Consider the following 16,480-nt stretch of genomic DNA (forward strand, 5'->3'; position numbering starts at 1 on the left):
ATGTCTTCATACAATAACTAAGAAAATGCCATGAAGGCTACGTTGAACAGTTTGATGAGAATATTTCAGATTGTATATGAAACCAACACATTATACCCCTTGATTGCACTAATGTACACAGCTATGATTTAACAATAAAAAATAAAAATAAAAAAAGAAATGGCAAGTCATACAATTAGGCTGATGCATAGGATGGGTGTGGAAAAGCTGGGACATCAGGGGAGAAGGTCAGATAGGGATGAAATTGTGAAGAGCTTTGGATGTAGTGGAGAGGCATAGAATATTACTGAACGAGAGAGGACCAGACCTGTACAACAATAAATCTGATAGCCATTCCAGAAGAATAGTTCCAGAATTGCTTTGTAGGGTGTACTGGGCACTGGTGTCAGTGCAAAGCTTCCCAAGGGGAGTACTTCTTAGGTGACCATAGTGATATTCAGCAACAAGGTATATAGCACTTTTTCTAGGATGAGTTTGCAAACTTAATTTTCCACCTGGTAGTTTGAGAGCTATAATTAAGGAAGGATAATCTATCGATAATATGGATCTTTACGAAATATATTTGCAACACGCTTAAAAGAACAATATTCAAATAATCACATGATTTAGGAAAAAACCCCTAAAACAGTTAATTCATTTTTTGGATTTGAAGTCATATGTATTCGAACAAAGTAAAATGTATAATTGTTTTTTTGGTTTTTTTTTTTGTAGAGACAGAGTCCCACTTTATGGCCCTCGGTAGAGTGCCGTGGCATCACACAGCTCACAGCAACCTCCAACTCTCGTGCTTAAGCGATTCTCTTTCCTCAGCCTCCCGAGTAGCTGGGACTACAGGCACCCGCCACAACGCCCAGCTATTTTTTGGTTGCAGTTCAGCTGGGGCCACGTTTGAACCCACCACCCTTGGTATATGGGGCCGGCGCCTTACCGACTGAGCCACAGGCGGCACCCTGTATAATTGTTTTAATTAAGTGAAACTAGAAAGGCTAAATATATGGAAGACAATTTTCTGTAGAACAGATTTTCCATGATAATTTGAGAAACGTTAACCCAGTGGGTTGTATTAAATTACATGGAATTCTTTCATAATAAGCCTGCTCAATTTTACCTTATTTTTTCTTTCTCTACCACCACTATCTAGGCAACAAGAGCGGATTTATCTATAATTACCTTGAATCCTATGTACCACCTATGTAATGAATTTTTGGCATATTAGGGGCATTAATTTATTTTTATTTAATTTATTTATTATTTATTTATTCATTTTTTGAGATAGAGTCTCACTTTCTTGACAGTGCCATAGGCATCATAGCTCACAGCAACCTCAAACTCTTGGGCTCAAGTAAGTGATTCTCATGCCTCTGTCTCCCTACAGGTGCCCGCCACAGCCTCTGGCTAATTTTTGAAGGAGGAGTCTCACTCTTGCTCAGGCTGGTCTTGAAATGGTGATCTCGAGTCATCCACCCACCTCCGTCTCCTAGAGTGCTAGGATTACAGGTGTGAGCCACCACCAGTCTAAGGGCATGAATTTAGAATACAAAATTTGCTCTGCTAGGACGTGAAGATTTTCGAGGTGAAGCTCCAAAAATTCTGGAGAAGGAGTGATGAACTCTGGGATGGTTTGCAGGGAAAAAAATCTAAATTTTGAAGAAAAGGCATTCTAAAACAAAGAGAACACCACATGCAATTCAGGGTGACATTAAAATTGGGGAGCACAAAGTATGAGATTAGTGGCAGCTTCTGCTTAAGTGACATAAGCAAATGAAATCATGAAGGGACTTGTAGGAGGAGCATTGGGGATAGGCTTCTGTTTCTGGACCACCTAAATTAGAATCACTTGAGATGCCGTTAAAATTTAATGGCCCAAGATTGTACTGTTAATTAAGCTTCTCAGGTGATTCTTTTTTTTTTTTTTTTTTTTTAGAGACAGAGTCTCACTTTATGGCCCTCAGTAGAGTGCTGTGGCCTCACACAGCTCACAGCAACCTCCAACTCCTGGGCTTAAGCGATTCTCTTGCCTCAGCCTCCCAAGTAGCTGGGACTACAGGGACCCGCCACAAAGCCCGGCTATTTTTTTTTTTTTTGTTGTTGTTGTTGTTGCAGTCTGGCCGGGGCTGGGTTTGAACCCGCCACCCTCGGCATATGGGGCCGGCGCCCTACTCACTGAGCCACAGGTGCCACCTTCTCAGGTGATTCTTATCCAAACTGGATTTAGGGAAACTACTTCCATACAAAAAAGTAGCCATTGACTATTATTAAATATGGGAATCTCGTACTTAAGGCCTATGGAGATTGGGTTTAAATGTATGGTCTTGAGGGAAGGCCAGCTTGTCTAGCCACGCCCCCATTGCCATCCGATCTATTCTTGCAGATCATCTCAATTTTAGCAAAGCCTTTAACAACACATTGCAGTCTCCTGTAAGGGCCAGTACCATTTCATTTGTACTTTAAAAAAGGACACATACACTTTATAATTTTAGAGACAAGGTTTTGCTGTCACCCAGGCTAGAGTACAGTGGCCCAAGATCACAGGTCACTGAAGCCTGGAACTCCTGCCCTTGAGCAATCCTCCTGCCTCAGCCTCCTGAGTAGATAGGACTATAGGCTCATCACTGCACCTGTGTAAATTAAAAAAACTTTTTGTATAGACCGGTTCTCACTGTTTCCCAGGCTGTTCCAGCGTTGGCCTTGCTAAGTGCTGAGATTAAAGGCTTAAGGTACTAAGCCTACATTTTTTAAAAGCTTGATTCCTCCACCCTCATTTCTATTTTTCAGACTCCTTAAAAGCTTGGTTATTTTCTTTTCCTTTCTTTTTTTTTTTTTTTTTTTTTTTGTGGTTTTTGGCCGGGCCTGGGTTTGAACCCACCACCTCCGGCATTTGGGACCAGCGCCCTACTCCTTGAGCCACAGGAGCTGCCCTAAAAGTTTGGTTATTTTTGAGTGAAAGTGTGGATAACTTCTTTTTTTAATGTGGACATCAGTATTGAGATTTATTTTTTCTTTGGATGATGCCATGTTTAATCAATAAAGACACTTGTAAATATTAATTCCTGGGGAAATGAACCACTTTTATTCTTAATAAAAAGCAAACCATTGACTTTAAAAATTAGTTTCACCTTTTTTCACTGGGGGACTCTTTTACAAATTTCCAATTTGAAAGAGAAGCTCCCCCTCTCGTTCCTCATTCTCAATTCATCATAAAGATGAGTAAAATTAAGTTACAAAATCCATGCTGCCTTCACAGTATGTTTTTCACACGATGTTGGTTTTTTTTCTTTTAATTCCTTGTTTGCATTTCACTGCCTCCACTCTGTCCTTTGACCCTCTCACCATATTTACTCCTCCGCAGAGACTCGGTCTTCAGTAGTAAAACCAGAGTTTTCGAAGCAGTTATTTAATTAACAGCGCTGTGCAGACAAGGTGGAGCCCAGCCCCATAGGAGGAGCTAACACCGGCGTATCGAATTAGGTGGCTGGTCGTTAACAAACGAACCCTTAATCTTTCCCGAGGAGGGAAACACACATAAAGGGCCCAATCAGAGGCCGCGCTTCCAGGCTCCCCCAAGGGGGCGGGGCTGGGAGGGCACCTCCCACCTCCCAGCCTCCCGCAGCGGCCGTCGGAGCCTCGCGGGCTCCGACAGGCCCCGCCCCCTCGCCAGGCGCGGCGGTTATTGGGCGGCGCGCTCCTCGCAGCCGCTTCAGTTGCTGGGAGAGGGAGGGCGGGGCCTGGGGTGGGCCCGGGGCCCCAGTGAAAGGCTGGGAGGCGAGGGCGGGCTGGGCGGATTCGACGAGCGCGGCGGCGGCTGGCGAGGCGGGCTGGGCGCAGCTCCCTGGTGCGAGGAGCGGTTCCCGCTGACAGATCCCTCCTTCCGGCCGCACCACCAGGAGGCGGATCCCCGCGGCCTTAGGAAGCTTCCTCCGCTCGGCTCTCCTGCCCTCCCTCCCTCTGCCGCGGGTCAGCCGAACGGCCTCTGAGGAGGAGAAGGAGGAGGAGGTCGTCGGGGGCGGCGGGCGGAGACCGCGCTCCCCCTTCTCCGGCGGCAGCGGGGGCAGGACAATGGAGGTGGCGGTGGAGAAGACGGCGGCGCCCGCGGCTTCGGCGGCGGCCGCCGGGGGGCCCTCGGCAGCGCCGAGCGGGGAGAACGAGGCCGAGAGTCGGCAGGGCCCGGACTCGGAGCGCGGCAGCGAGACGGCCCGGCTCAACCTGTTGGACACTTGCGCCGTCTGCCACCAGAACATCCAGAGCCGGGCGCCCAAGCTGCTGCCCTGCCTGCACTCCTTCTGCCAGCGCTGCCTGCCCGCGCCCCAGCGATACCTCATGTTGCCCGCACCCATGCTGGGCTCTGCCGAGACCCCGCCGCCGGTCCCCGCCCCCGGCTCTCCGGTCAGCGGCTCCTCGCCGTTTGCCACCCAAGGTGAGAGCCGGCCGCGGTCGCGGGGGGCCCCGGGAGGGACACGGGAGGGGACCGGCGTTCTTGTGCAGCGCGACCCGCTGTCATGTCGCCGCCTGGGGTGCGCGGCGGGGGAGGGGCGAGGAGGAGGGTCTGTGTTGGCAACCGTGACATGGAGGGCCCGCGCGCTCGGCGGTGTGCAGCGCTCGCCCAGCAACTTGCTCCGGCGCCGTGGACTTGGTCGGTCTGCTGCTGCTCCTCAGCGTTCTTCTGCGGAGTCCGGTGGCTCGCGTGACCCGCACTTTTGCAGACCTCTGCTTCAGGCTGGATCTGGGGTTTTTCGCCGACTGCATCGAGTTAACTGCTTCCCCGCTGCTTCTGCAAAGCTTTGTCCTGGTCCATATGATCCTAATCATCTCGTCTATACCCCACGTTATTTGAGCTGAGCCGAAGGGGGGAAGGGAGCGCAGAAGATTCATGCGATGGTGACTTTCTTTGATGGTTGATTGCAAATTGATGCCGTTTGTTTCCTATCTTGCATGCTTTGGGTTCTTTACCTTAATGAGTTCCCGATTCTTTTCTATCCCCTCTGTTGGGGACAAAAGAGACAAGAGACGTTGTTTTGTTGTCTGTCTCATTCGAAGGTTTATTTTGAGACGCTAAAGGGTAAAGAGAAATAGAACAAAGTGGGGGTGCAGGGTTTTTTTTTGTATTTTGTAGACAAAGCTGGAAGTTAACTTCTCTTTGTGGTGTTTGCTACTGTATAATGAGACTTTTGACAGGTAGTTCCCATTGCCAACGTTAACAGGTTTGAAATATTTAGAGTAAGTTAAACCGCCTTTAGTAGAATACTTGAGGTTTTCAAAATTTATTATTGCAAACACCGGAGCACGTTCTTTCTAAAAATACAACACAATTAGATAGAAAAAGATAATTCATTTTTAATTTCTATTTCCTTTTTAGAGAGAATAGTTGATTTAATTTTAAATAAGCTAATTAGACCCGCAGTAGGTCAAGGGGTGTATGGAATTGATTTTTTAGATTGTGGTCTTAGACTCATTTATTTAACTGCCTGTTAGGAACAGTATCTAGATGTGGGAGACAGTTTTCCTTGGGTCTCTCTGCACTCTAGCCAACAAAGTACTGACGGCCCTTTGTTTCTGGTTTGTTTGTGTTTTTTTTTTTTCCCAAGGATGTTGTATGAGGAACAGCCTTGGAAGATAGTGTCTTCCACCAGTGACTGAGTGCACATCCTTGATTGGTGCCTTTTGACTGAATCCAAATTTTATAGAACAAATCCTTATAAGTTTGGGATCTGGAGGGCCACCGTGTGGCCTTGAGGCTGCAGGTTCCCCACCCCTCAGAGCAAAGGGTTGGGATGCATATTGTCCAGCACGACAAAGATAATGTCTCCCTCTGGACCAAAGGGTAGGCATGTTTGCTGCCCATCTTAAAAGATTAGGGTTCCCAAAGCTTAGGGTTCCTTGCATTGACCACAGCCCACTGACCACAACCCACTGCCTATACAAGTGTCAACTAGTTGGCATCACGTTGTCCTGTAGGAACTGGGGTTCTGGCATCCAGTGCAAGATCTTGATGCTTTGTATTATGTTATTTCTGTAAGTAATAAACTGCTTTATCTCTGACTTCTGTCAATATCCATGAAACTGGTAGGCTACTTTCCTAGCTTGCAAGTATTTATTTCTTTATTTAAAATCTCAGATCCTGGCCAGGCTCAGTGGCTCACACCTGTAATCTTAGTGCACTTGGAGGCCTAAGCAGGTGGATTGCCTGAGCTCACCAGTTCCAGACCAGCCTGAGCCAGAGTGAGACCTTGACTCGAAAAATAGCCAGGTGTTGGGTTGGGCACCTGTAGTGGGTGCCTGTAGTCCCAGCTACTTAGGAGGTTGAGGCAAGAGAATTATCACTTGAGCCCAAGAGTTTGAGGTTGCTGTGAGCTGTGACACCATGGTACTCTATTGAGGGTGGCAAAGTGAGACTGTGTCTCCAAAAATAAAATAAAATTAAAAATATAAGGCTTGGCGCCTGTAGCTCAAGTGGCTAAGGCGCCAGCCACATACACCTGAGCTGGCGGGTACGAATCCAGCCTGGGCCTGCCAAACAACAATGACAACTGCAACCAAAAAATAGCCAGGTGTTGTGGCAGGCACCTGTAGTCCTAGCTATTTGGGAGGCTGAGGCAAGAGAATCGCTTGAGCCCAGGAGTTTGAGGTTGCTGTGTGCTGTGATGCCACAGCACTCTACCCAGGGTGACAGCTTGAGGCTCTGTCTCAAAATAAATAAATAAAAATAAAAAATAAAATAAAAAAATATAAAAAAAAATAATAAAGAAAATCTCAGATCCTTTGTACTAGTTTGCTCTGAAGTAAATGGTCCCGTACAGGTGAAACTTAAATCGTAGTTCTTAATTCCTAGACACAACTTAAGGTTTCTTTTATTTACATTTTATTATTATTATTATTTTTTGAGACAGAGTCTCAAGCTGTCACCCTGGGTAGAGTGCTGTGGCGTCACAGCTCACAGCAACCTCAAACTCTTGGGCTTAGCGATCCTCTTGCCTCAGCCTCTCAAGTAGCTGGGACTATAGTTCCTGCCACAACTCCCTGCTATTTTTTGGTTATAGTTGTCATGTTTGGCAGGCCTGGGCTGGATTCAAACCCGGCAGCTCCGGTGTATGTGGCTGGCACCTTAGCCGCTTGAGCTACAGGCACTGAGCCTTTATTTACATTTTAAATAAACAGGCTAGTAGCCAAGTAAGATCTGAATTTTGCATAATTATAGAATTATGATTTATTGTGTGCCTGGCCATGACATTTGTACTTAAATGAATGAGAACTAGGGAATACATGTAAAGGCATTAATCTTGAATTCCAAGACAAGTTTGGAATTCCACACTTCTCAAAGTGTTCTGTGTAATTACAGTCTACAAGTTTTTTTATCTTTATTTATTTTTAGAGTCTCACTATATTGCCCTAGGTAGAGTGCCGTGTCATTATAGCTCACAGCAACCTCAGACTCTTGGGCTTAAGAGATTCTCTTGCTTCAGCCTCTCGAGTAGCTGGGACTACAGGTCCCTGCCACAACGCCAACACCTGGCTATTTTTTGTTGTTATTGTAGTTGTCATTGTTGCTTGGCAGGCCCAGGTCGGTTTCGAACCCACCAGCCCCTGGTGTATGTGGCCTGCACCCCAGCCTTTGAGCTACAGGTGCCTAGCCAGTTTTTATGATATTAATGTTGAATTGTAGGCGCCAGCCACATACACCTGAGCTGACAGCCCTGGCCGCCAAACAACAATGACAGCTACAACCAAAAAATAGCCGTGTTGTGGCGGGTGCCTGTAGTCCCAGCTACTTGGGAGGTGGAGGCGGGAGAATTGCTTGAGCCCAGGAGTTAGAGGTTGCTGTAAGCTGTGATGCCATGGTACTCAACCCAGGTTGACAGGTTGAGGCTTTGTCTCAAAAAAACAAAACAAAAAAAAAAAAAATACACAAACAAGACCAAAATTCAAGTTTTAGAATTGTAGTTCTCAACACTAGTACAACTAGTTTCCCTTTCTGGAAAATACTTTATCATGCTCCCTTTGTTATTATAAATAAAATTCATAGAAAATCTTAACATTTTTCTTACAAAAGTCAACAAATGTTTTAACAGGGAGAGGATAAAACTAATAAAAACAGAAAAGTATAACTTTTTTTTTTTTTTTTTTTTTTTGCACAGTTTTAGCCAGGGCTGGGCTTGAACCCACCATCCCTTGTATATGGGTCTGGCGCCCTACTCCTTGAGCCACAGGCGCCACCAGAAAGGTATAATTTTTAAATGCTCAGACACAAACATACTAGCCACCAAGTCCTCATTTAGATCATGTGTTAGAACTTTGGTTTAAACTGTCATTTTTTAAGGCTGTGTGTTGAAATAAATGAGGGTGAATGACAAGCTAAAGTAGGATTGTTGTAGAAAGACAAGGCCCAATGGAGAGAAAGAGGCTCAAACACTGTTTATAAGAGGAAGGGCTTTATTTCAGTCCGTGGATTAAACCACATAGAAGAATTCAAAATGGCCACGTTCTGGAACTGGCTTGGTGGTATTGATACAGTACAGGTGGCGCCACAGCCCGCTGGTGGGAGCTGAGAGGCGGACCTGCTGGCTCAGACTGGGAGGTGTTGGTGCAGTGGCAGGGCAGAGGAACCTGTGAGCTGGAGGGTAGGCAGGGGTTACCCAACAGGAGGCTCCAGTCGCCTGAGGGGCCAGACAACTGCAGGGGAGACACCAGCACCTTAGGTTTCCTCTTGCACTTGGGCTGAAAGGGAACCTGGGCATTTCCTAGGCCTGGTCAATTTCATGTAAGTTGCCTGGGACTGAAAGGGATTGTAGCCATTCATTTGCTACCCAGTCCCGCTAAATGTAACTACAGAGGACCCATGTATGCTAAATGTAACTACAGAGTCCTGCTAAATGTAACTACAGAGGACCCATGTATGCTAAATGTAACTCCCGAGTCCCGCTAAATGTAACTACAGAGGACCCATGCACGCTAAATGTTAACTACCGAGTCCCGCTAAATGTAACTACAGAGGACCCGTGCACGCTAAATGTAACTACTGAGTCGGGCTAAATGTAACTACAGAGGGCCCATGCACGTTAAATGTAACTACAGAGTGCCTGTGCACGCTAAATGAAATGTAACTACAGGGTGGCGCCTGTGGCTCAGTAGGTAAGGCGCCGACCCCATATACCGAGGGTGGCGGCTTCAAACCCGGCCCCGGCCGAACTGCAACAAAAAAAAAAAGCCGGGCGTTGTGGCGGGCGCCTGTAGTCCCAGCTACTCGGGAGGCTGAGGCAAGAGAATCGCTTAAGCCCAGGAATTGGAGGTTGCTGTGAGCTGTGTGATGCCATGGCACTCTACCAAGGACCATAAAGTGAAACTCTGTCTCTACAAAAAAAGAAAGAAAGAAATGTAACTATAGAGGGGCCATGCACACTAAATGTAACTACCGAGTCCAGCTAAATGTAACTACAGAGGATCCATGCACACTAAATGTAACTACCAAATCCTGCTAAATGTAACTACAGAGGAACCTATGTGACTATATATACCCCTGGAAAAGGAGCCCAGGAAAGAGCTTTTTTCCCTGACTTGGTTTGTTTTTCGTCTGTCAGGAGCTCTGGCATTTCTGTACTCTTTTTCTAAGTAAATCCTGACTTACCACTGATCTATGGTCTGTGGATTCTTTCTTCCTATCACTGAGACCAAGGACCTACTGAAGATGAAATTCCGGTATTAGTCTTCTTTTTATTTCTAGTCAAAAGTTCCAGCCCACAGGTACCTTTCTCATTGGTCAGTTTGAATTAAGCAGGAGAAGCTGTTCTAGCATCCACAGAACTACAGGATTTCACAGACGTGGAAATTTGCAGGTCCCAGGAAGTTTCTACAAATTCCTAAGAGCTGCATCATCGTGGGTGGGAGACCCCACAGGTGTATCCTTGGGGTCTCCTTGAGAAAGCCTCTGTTCTCCTGGGACTCACCCTTCCCAGTTATCCTGTCTCAGGATGACTACCTTAGTCCCACTAAATGCTAAGACAAAGACAGTTACCTATGTAGGAAAGAGCTTAGAAAACAGTTTTTTTGTTTGTTTTTTTATTTTCATTTCTTTTCTCTTGTTTTTTAGAGACAATTCTCTTGTTCAGGTTGGTCTTGAACGCCCGAACTGATTTTCTTTAGATATATTAAGTCATAAAACAAACTGATTTTTTTTTTTAAAGACTGAATCTTGTTCTGTCACCCAGTTGTAGTATCATGGTGTAAGCCTAGTTCATACCAACTTCATCTCCTAGGCTCGGGTGACCTTCCTGCCTCAATCTCTCGAGGACCTAAGACTACAGTTGTGTGCTGCCATACCTGGTTAATTTTTTTTTTTTTTTTTTTTTTAAGTAGAGATGGAGATCTTACTTTGCTCAGGCTGGTCTTGAACTCCTGAACTCAAGGGATCTTCCTGCCTTGGCCTCCCAGAATGGTAGTATTACAGATGTGAGCCACTGCGCCTGCCAGTGAAAGAAATGTTATGTCATTGGGTAGTGTTTTGTGGTGTAGATGTGCTATTTGGCCCAAGACTAACAAACTAGATGAGCTATTTTAAAAAAACATTGAGAGCACACCTTTTGAAAGGGATCACATTGTATTTGTCCAAGAAGAGTAAAATATAAGAATTCCTTAGTTTTCCAAGACTTTGTTACTTACTGGCAGTATATAAGATACATAACTCTATTCTGGATGCTGATTTCTTCTTTTGGTTCTTGGCAAAAAAAGTATAAATAATCTCTTGAGTATAAGATTTAACGGCAGAGAATGAATAGTATTCAAGAATGATCTGGGCTTGGTGCAGTGGCTCATGCCTGTAATCTTAGCACTTTGGGAGGCTGAAGCAGGAGGATCCCTTGAGCTCAGGAGTTCAAGACCAGCCTAAGCAAAGCAAAACCATATTTCTACCAAAAATAGAAAAATTAGCCGAGTGTTGTGCCCTGGGCCTGTAGTCCCAGCTACTCCAGAGGCTGAGGCAGGAAGAGCACTTTGAACCCGTGAGTTTGAGGTTGCTGTGAGCTAGGCTGACTCCATGGCCCCTCTAGCCTGGGTAACCTAGTGAGACTCTGTTCAAAAAAAAAAAATAATGGTTTGGCTTGGCGCCTGTAGCTCAAGCGGCTAAGATACCAGCCACATACACCAGAGCTGATGGGTTCAAATCCAGCCTGGGCTTGCCAAACAACAATAGCTGAGCATTGTGGCGGGTGCCTGTAGTCCCAGCTACTTGGGATGCTGAGGCAAGAGAATCACTTAAACCCAGAAGTTGGAAGTTGCTGTGAGCTGTGACCCTACAGCACTCTACCCAGGGCAACAGCTTGAGGCTCTGTCTCCAAAAAAAAAAAAAAAAAAAAACAGTTCGTAGTCTCTGTGTCTGTTACTTGCTTAATTTTTCTATCTATTTACCTATTGATGGAATAGGGAGATACCCTCTCTTATTTTCAGTCTGGGATTATTGGAATAAAACTGTTATAAATGTACTCAAGTCTTGGTATGGATGAATATGTTTTCATTTTCCTGAGTAAATATTTAGAATCGAAATTTCTTATTTGCACAGTCAGTGGACGTTTACACTAACTGTACTCTTTTACACTCCTTCTGGTACTGGTTGTACCTTTCTACCCTCTCTTTACAGTTTGTCGGCCCCTACCCTCTCTAGTTTTGGGTGGTGATAGTCTTTAATTTTAGCCATTCTAGTAGGTATGAGAGGGTATCTCAGATTTTTAATTTTAATTTTTTTTTTTTTATTTTTTCTTGAGGCAGAGTCTCACTTTGTTGCCCTTTGTAGAGTACTTTGGCGTTTATAGCTCACAGCAACCCCAAACTCTTGGGCCCAAGTGATTCTCTTGCCTCAGCCTTCCTAGTAGCTGGGACTACTGCTGCCCACCACAACACTCAGCTGGTTTTCTTTTGTTGTTGTTGTTGTTTATTTAGCAAGCCCAGGCCAGGTTCGAACCCACCAGCCCTGGTGTATGTGGCTAGTGCCCTACCCACTGACCTATGGACACCAAGCCAATTTTCATTTTCTTGATCAATAACAATAAGCATCCTTTTCTGTGCTTGGTGGCCATTCTTACATCTTTTTGTGGTGAGATTTTGGTTTAAGTCTTGCAGGGGTTTTTTCTTTTTCTTCTCTTTTTTGTTTGCAGTTTTTGAGTGGGGCTGGGTTTGAACCCGCCACCTCTGGCATATGGGGCTAGCGCCCTACTCCTTTGAGCCACAGGCGCTGCCCTTTTTTTTTTTTTCTGTGAGACAGAGCCTCAAGCTATCCTCCTGGGTAGAGTGCTGTGGCATCACAGCTCACAAAAACTTCCAATTCCTGGGCTTAAGTGATTTTCTTGCCTCAGCCTCTCATGTAGCTGGGACTACAGGCACCTGCCACAATAACCAGCTATTTTTTTTTTTTTCGTTGTAGTCGTCATTGTTGTTTGCCAGGTCCAGGCTGGATACGAACCTGCCAGCTCTGGTGTGTGTGGCTGGCATCTTAGCTGCTTGAACTATACGCGCCGAGCCTTTTTTCTTTTCTTTTTTTTTTTTTATGGAGACAGAATCTTACTCTCTTACCCAGGCTAGAATCCCGTGGACATAGCAACCTCAATCACCTATGTTTAAGCAATCCTTCTGCCTTATTCTCTCTAGCAGCTGGGACTGCAGGCACCCACCACAACACTCGGCTAATTTTTCTATTTTTTTTTTTAGTAGAGATGGGTCTTGATTTTGCTCAGGCTGGTCTTGAACTCCTGAGCTTAAGCAATCTTTTGACCTCAGCCCTCAAGTCTTAAAGAGTGCTAGGGTTACAGGTAACCATTGTGCTTGTCCTTTGCCCTCCCTTTTTAACATGAAATGCCCTTTGTCTCTCATACTACTTTATACTGAATTCTGTTTTGGTATTAATATACCTACTCTAGTTTTCTTATTTGTTTAAATGGCATGCTTTTTCGGTGCTTTTTTTTTTTTTTTTTTAATGAAGTGATCATACACACTTTATTTTTTAGTTTATTTATTTTTTTGGAGACAGAGCCTCAAGCTGTTGCCTGAGTGGGCTCAAGCAATTCTCTTGCCTCAACCTCCCAAATAGCTGGGACTACAGGTGCCTGCCACAATGCCCAGCTATTTTTTGGTTGTAGTTCATTGTTGTTTGGCAGGCCCGGGCTGGATTCAAACCTGCCAGCTCTGGTGTATGTGGCTGGTGCCTTAACCGCTTGAGCTACAGGTGCCAAGTCCATGCTTTTTTTTTTTTTTAACTTTTATATTTAAAGTGTCTCTTACAAATAGCATGTAGTTGTCTTGTTTTTATCTAAGCTGTCAGTTTTTAGTTTCATTGTTTTATTTAATTTTTATTATTTGGGATTCATTGAAGGTACAAAGAGTTAGGTTACACTGATTGCATTTGTTAGATAAAGGCCCTCTTATAATTGTGTCCTGTCCCCAAGAGGTGTGCCGAACACCATGATCCCCCCATCCTTTTCCCTCCTCTCCCCACTTGCTCATTCTCCAACCCCCACCCCTTGTATTAGCTCATCTACGGCCTTCATATTAGAATAGAGTACATTGGATTCTTGCTTCTCTATTCTTGTGATGCTTTACTGAGAAGAATGTGTTCCACCCCCATCCAGGTTAATACAAAAGATGTAAAGTCTCCATCTTTTTGGTGGCTGAATAGTATTCCATGGTGTACATATACCACAGCTTGTTAATCCATTGGATTGGTGGGCATTTAGGCTGTTTCCACATTTTGGCAATTGTAAATTGAGCTGCAATAACAGTCTAGTGCAAGTGTCCTTATGATGAAAGGATTTTTTTCCTTCTGAGTAGATGCCCAGTTATGGGATTGCAGGATCAAATGGGAGGTCTAGTTTGAATTCTTTGAGGTTTCACCATATTTCCTTCCAAAAAGGTTGTATTAGTTTGTAGTCCCACCAGCAGTGTAGAATTGTTCCCTTCTCTCCACATCAACATCAGGATATATAGCTTTGAGACTTTGTGATGTGGGCCAGTCTCACTGAGCTTAGATGATAGCTCAGGGTAGTTTTGTTTGTTGGTTTATTATTGAGACAGAGTCTCACTTTGTCAACCTCGGTAGAGTGCTCTGGCATCATAGCTCACAGCAACCTCAAACTCTTGGGCTCAAGTGATTCTCTTGCCTCACCCTCCCAAGTAGCTGGGACTACAAGCACCCGCCAAAACCCCCCCAGCTATTTTTTTGTTTGTTTAGGAGGCCTGGGCTGGGTTCAAACCCACCAGCCCTGGAGCATGTGGCCGGCACCCTAATCCAGCACCCTAACTGCTGAGCTGTGGGCACTGCCTTAGGGTAGTTTTGATTTGCATTTCTCTCATGGTTAGGGATGATGAGCTTTTTTTTGAGACAAAGTCTCACTATGTGGCCCTTGGTATGGTGTCACAGCTGACAGCAACCTCCAACTCTTGGGCTTAAGCAATTCTCTTGCCTCAGCCTCCCAAGTAGCTGGGACTACAGGCACCTGCCACAATGCCCAGCTATTTTTTGGTTGGAGTTGTCATTGTTGTTTGGCAGGCCAGGGCTGGGTTTGAACCTGCCAGCCTTCTGTGTAGGTGGCTGGCGCCCTAGCCGCTGAGCTATCAGTGCCAAGCCAGATGAGCATTTTTTAATATGTTTGTTAGCTGTTTGTCTTATTTAGAAAAGGTTCTAGTCATATCTTTTGCCCAGTGATATATGGGATTGTTGGGTCTTTTTTTGTTGATTTATTTGAATTCTCTGTAGAATATAGTTATCAAGTTTTTGTTCAATTCATAATATGCAAATATATTTTCACATTCTGAAGGTTGTCTCTTTGCTTTGGTTGTTGTTTCCTTAGCTGTACAGAAGTTTTCTAGGTTAAGTCTCATTTGTTTATTTTTGTTGTTCTTGTTACAACTACTGTGGAAGTCTTCATAAAATCTTTCCCCAGGCCCATATCTTCAAGTGTTTTCCCCACACTTTCTTCTAGGACTTTTATGGTTTCATGCTTTACATTTAAATTTTTTATCCATTTTGAATCAATTTTTGTAAGTGGTGAGAAGTGCAGGTCCAGTTTCAGTCTTTTACATGTAAATTATCCAGTTCTTTCAGCACCATTTATTGAATAGGGATTCTTTCTCCCAGTGTATGTTCTTGTTTGGTTTATCAAAGATCAGATGACTGTAAGATGTTGTTTCATTTCATGGTTTTCTATTCGGTTCCAGATGTCTGTGTCTCTGTTTTTGTGTCAATACCATGCTGTTTTGATCACTACTACTTTGTAGTATAGCTAAAAGTCTGGTAGGGTTATACCCCTGGCTTTGTTTTTATTACTAAGACTTCCCTTGGCTGTACGAAGTTTCTTCTGGCTCTATACAAAACAAAAAATCTTTTTTTGAGACAGAGTCTCACTATGTGGCCCTTGGTAGAGTCCTGTGGCATCACAGCTCACAGCAACCTCCAACTCCTGGGCTCAAGTGATTCTCCTGCCTCCACCTCTCAAGTAGCTGAGACTACAGGTGCCCGCCACAACGCCTGGCTATTTTTTGGTTGCAGCTGTCGTTGTTTGGTGGGCCCAGGCTGGATTTGAACCTGCCACCTCAGATGTATGTGGCTGGTGCCTTAGCCTCTTGAGCCACAGGCACCGAGCCTAAAACAAATAATTTTTTCCAAATCTTGAAAGTATGATGTTGGTATTTTAACGAGGATTGCATTGAATCTGTAGATTGCTTTGGGTAGTATAGACGTTTTCACAATGTTGATTCTTCCCTGCCCTGCCATGAGCATGGTATGTTATTTGTTAATATCTTCTGCTAATTCTTTCTTTTTTTTTCTTTTTTGAGACAGAGTCTCACTATGTTGCCCTCGGTAGAGTGCTACGGCGTTACAGCTCACAGCAACCTCAAACTCTTGGGCTTAAGCGATTCTCTTGCCTCAGCCTCCCAAGTAGCGAGGTCTACAGGCATCAGACGTTCTGTTCCTTATGCGTACCTTGAGATGTCTTTATTATGCATTTCCCACATATAATTTACTTTATACTCACAGTTATAGAGCAAGTAATTAGGTACAAAGTTAAGCATAATGAGAATTTGTAGTGTGTTTCTTCACAATCAATGATTAAGAGAAAACAGCAAATATCATTTTATGAAAGACGACTGAAATTTGTTCTCCCACACTCAGTTCATAGGGAAGGCCATATGGAGGCTACTCACAAAAGCTCCTCAATTTCAGGAGTCTGGAAAATCTCTTAGTTGAAGGATGTGGGGCACATGTACAGTGGTCATAAACCATGATCCCCTGGTTCCAGTTAATAACATAGAAATAGTTCCATTTTAAGAGTGTAATCAAGATTGGGTGCTAATGGCTTTGTTCTACTTTAGGAAAATATAGAAGGCTAAGCCCAGAAAAATCAAGACTGCTCATACTCGATGACTTTCTCCCAGTGTTCCCCCATCCCCGAGAATGGACAGATACCTGTCATTCTTGAAACTTGAATATGTAATTATCTGGCATGGAGAT

At 44.5% G+C, this 16,480-nt stretch overlaps 1 protein-coding gene across 2 annotated transcripts in view; it reads left to right on the forward strand.

Moving 5' to 3' along the window:
* Positions 1-3,729: 3,729 nt before the first annotated feature.
* TRIM24 (tripartite motif containing 24) overlaps positions 3,730-16,480 on the forward strand; it is a 122,142-nt gene continuing 109,391 nt past the window's right edge. Inside the window, exon 1 of one of the 2 annotated variants that reach the window (XM_053609325.1) lies at positions 3,730-4,414. In XM_053609325.1, the coding sequence (XP_053465300.1) occupies positions 4,057-4,414 (358 nt within the window). In that variant the 5' untranslated portion in view covers positions 3,730-4,056. The remainder of the gene's footprint in view (positions 4,415-16,480) is intronic. The other variant, XM_053609324.1, reaches the window with a different exon arrangement.

Source organism: Nycticebus coucang, chromosome 11 (assembly GCF_027406575.1).
Source record: "Nycticebus coucang isolate mNycCou1 chromosome 11, mNycCou1.pri, whole genome shotgun sequence".
NCBI classification, from domain to species: Eukaryota; Metazoa; Chordata; class Mammalia; order Primates; family Lorisidae; genus Nycticebus; species Nycticebus coucang.